Source organism: Miscanthus floridulus, chromosome 10, assembly GCF_019320115.1.
Source record: "Miscanthus floridulus cultivar M001 chromosome 10, ASM1932011v1, whole genome shotgun sequence".
NCBI classification, from domain to species: Eukaryota; Viridiplantae; Streptophyta; class Magnoliopsida; order Poales; family Poaceae; genus Miscanthus; species Miscanthus floridulus.
Window position 1 is genome coordinate 8111392 of NC_089589.1, and position 3753 is coordinate 8115144.

General features: G+C 48.8%; 1 protein-coding gene across 1 annotated transcript; it reads left to right on the forward strand.

Annotated features, from left to right (window-relative positions):
* Positions 1 to 400: 400 nt before the first annotated feature.
* On the forward strand, positions 401 to 1703 carry LOC136487589 (uncharacterized). The gene is made up of 2 exons (XM_066484709.1): positions 401 to 788; positions 973 to 1703. Exons 1-2 carry the CDS (start codon positions 728 to 730, stop codon positions 1242 to 1244), a joined length of 333 nt encoding a protein of 110 aa, XP_066340806.1. The 5' UTR covers positions 401 to 727; the 3' UTR covers positions 1245 to 1703.
* Positions 1704 to 3753: the final 2050 nt, after the last annotated feature.

Sequence of the window (3753 nt, forward strand, 5' to 3'; positions counted from 1 at the left end):
CACCTTAAGACCCGAGGGGGCGTTTAGCCTATTGGAAAAAATCATATGAAAATGGTAAAATTTAGGTTCATGTGTACTCCAAAATTCATTTTTTTTTTATTTTTAGTGCACATGAACCTTATATTTGTCATTTGCGTACGATTTGTTCACATTATGGATGTGCTAAGTTTCAAGTTTTTTTTTCTTTAAAAGTTTGTTTTCTTATTATTTTATATAGGTGGTTCGCAGTCGAGTAGGCGGGAGTAGGTGACTGACACGGTGTCCAGCATAGCGCTCACGGCCCCACTTGTCATCGTCTCGCACTCGGAAAACAAGAATATTTTAATTGCAGGCAGGCTGGAAGCTGGAAGGAGATAAGGTGGATCCGTGCCTGAACTGACTGACAGAATGAAAAACCTTGGGTGGGATACGACGTGCCAACCGATCGAAAGCCCACAAGAAGCTCGGAAAACCAGGGGGAGGAGAGGCCGAAACAGAAGGCGGGCGTGCCTCTGGTTTCGTCGTCTCCGCCATGGCATAGGCAGGCAGGGTGCTTCAACACACACACTCCACTCTCGTCAGCTATAAGTAGGTCACCTGGCTGTTGCTTCCAGCCATCCATCCCTGCAATCAAGCACGCATCCACCAAATCCAGACACAGCTAGCAGAGTAGCAGATCGTTTCGAGGGAAGATCACCGTCGATCGAATCGAAGATCGAGCTAGTGAGGAAGTGAGGAAGAGAGAGAGATGGAGCGGATGAGCTCGTCGCTGCAGTCCTGGGTGGAGGAACACAAGCTCTCAACCATCGGTGAGTCATGAGTCGTCCTCTTAATTACTGCTGACACTGAAACCCATCGATCGCCTCCCCTTTTGGATTTTTCCTCTGCTCTTTCGATCCCCTCTCAGTTCAGAATTTCAGATCAGATCGTGCAGTCAAAGCTAGCTTAGATAGATTCATCATTCACAGATAGATACGCTGTTGTGCCGTGCAGGAGCTGTGTGGGCGACGGCGGTGGGCGCGTCGGTGGCGTACAGCCGGCGTCGGGCGCCGGCGCGGGCCACGAGCCTGCGCCTCATCCACGCCAGGATGCACGCCCAGGCACTCACGCTCGCCGTCCTCGGCGGAGCCGCGCTCGCGCACCACTACTACGGCAAGAGCAGCAGCGCCGGGAAGCGGCAGGAGGACCTGGACTACGGCTTCTACTCCCAGCTGCCGCCCGCCTCCGACGCCGACGGCAACGAGAACGAGCGCTGGAGCTGGTAGCGCCTGTAACTTTCACTTCACTTGGTCTGGGGAAGATACTAGCAAGAAGAAGAAAGAGGAACAAACAATAAATTAGTAGCAATAATTGGTGGGTGGTTAGCAATGATGCATGACGTGGCGCCTGGCTTTCTTCGTCCTAATCCTAATCCATCCAGCTAAGACGTCCAGGCCCGTGGTTTCGTTTACTTTACATTATCCATCCACATCAATCCATGTCTATCCGGCCGGCGGCATCTATCGGAGTTGCAGGAGCCCATGGTTTTCTCTTGTTGGTTCGCTACCGGAGTCTCCGGGGACGACGATGGATCCAGTGCTCAGCCAGCAGCTTGTATTTCCATGGCGCTGTCAGACTTCTGTTTGTTGCCTTCGGGATTCTTCTCCTGTACTTGTACTACTTAGTAGCTTGTACCATTTCATCTATTGATTTAATGGTCACGATGATGACGACAATTGTGTTTTGTTTTCTTGCAAAAAAAAAAACAATATGGTGAATGTGATGTGGCTGTCCTGTCTGTGCTGTGTGTGACTACCTGCCTTTCAGTTACAGTAATTAATTATTGCAAGAGCTTGAGGCATACTTTTCCACTTCCTTCTATTCTAGTTTTAGAGCATTCCCTTTTTTTTTCCCACTCTCCACACTTTTTTTTTTTTGGATTTGGATGAGGACCAGGGCCGTGGATATGGCCCAGTGCGCAAGTACCAAAACTCCGTTTCACCATGGCCCATAAACCCAGAAAGGAGCCCATGTATGTGTGGGCCTGCTGTGGGTGGGTCACTTCCCTCCACCCTGCTGATTGACTCAACTGATTAATGGGCCACGACGTGTTCCATGTGAACAGTTTACCACAAATCATGCACTCACATACGCTGCGCACTCACCTCAAAAAAAAAAAAAAAAACTTTGCGCCACCGTTATTCCATTACTACCGGCGAACAGGCCGACTATACGGAAATGCTGAGCGTCCATGCGGACGCATCCGCTTCTTTCCGGGCCTGCAAATCCGCCTAGGGCTCGTTTCGATTGAGGTTAGGAGTTACTATTTGACACTGTAGTATTCTCGTTTGTATTTGATAATTATTGTCTAATCATGGCCTAACTAGGCTCAAAAGATTTGTCTTGTAATTTATAATCAAACTATATAGTTAGTTATTTTTTTATCTGCATTTAATACTCCATGCATGTGTCCAAAGATTTGATGTGATGGAGAGAGAGTGAAAAAACTTGCAATCTAAACACAGCCCTAACAGGCCTGGAGCGACATTTCTGCATCTCGTATCGGCTGTCACGCGGTGTTCCCCACAGCCACGGGTGCACCACCGCGCCGCCGGGTCGCTCTCCTGCTCGGCTCTGCTTCACCATCACGGTCACCACGCTAGCTCATGCTCCTGCTCCGCTGCCCCTACCACTGCTCCCTCTGCCGTCCGCCGCACCTGACGACAAATGCACCACTGCGTCCACGCGTGGCGACCGCTCCCTCGGCCTCCAGCTAGTCACAGAGCTGTTGCGCGCGTGCTCACGCTCGATGACATCAGCGTCGCGCCCTAGCGCGGAAGCACTTCGGCCTTGCCTCCTACGGCTGCGGCGCCCAATGCAAACGGCGCAGGAGGCCGCACCATGATACGATGCATGTTTCAAGTGTATATTTTAAATGTTTCAGATGTTTTAAATGTATGTTGCAAGTGTTTTATATGGATGTTATAAAAGTAGATCAAGATCTTGTATATGTTGCAATGGTTGTACACGTATGTTGCAAGTGTCTGTCCCCAATGTTTCATCTATTTTTTCCATATGTATGTTACAAGCGGGTTTATCTGGATGTTGCATATGTTTCATACATACGTTGCAAGCGTTTTATCTGGATGTTGTGTATGTTTACAATGGTTTTCAAGTATTTTTTATGTATTTTTGTAAGTGTTTCAAAAACATGTTTCAAGTGTTTCATCTGTACGTATGTTTTGTATCGAGATGTTTTAAAAGTAGATCGGACGTGGCATATGGAATGCGCGTGGGGAGTAGGAGGGGGCGCGAGCGCGCGGCGCGGCCCGCATGAGCGCACAAAACGCAGGCGTGGGTGAGGGCGTGCTGGCACGGGCACAGAGTGCAGGCGCACGCGCACAAAGAAATCGCATGGGCCACGGTACCGTCAGAGGATCGTATCCGTCGAATGTCCGTGTATATGCAACCTTTTTTGTGGGGACAAAACCATGTATATGCAGCCGTGGAAAGGATAGGAGCACGATATATTTAAGGACAGTAGGTCAAAGGGAGCCATCCGCGTTGAGATGCGTCCATGCATCATGCAAACAATCATATCCCTGTCACTCAAGGAAAAGGAAACAACAACGACACTAATTACATTGTTTATGTTTGTAGCTAACTAGCAAAACATACATGTGCATTGCACGGAACGCTCAATACGCTTGGAATTGGAATCCGTATCGTCATTAGATGTGAGTTGTTCTATTAACTCGTATAAGTACGTGTTATGAATTAGGTCACATACGGGAT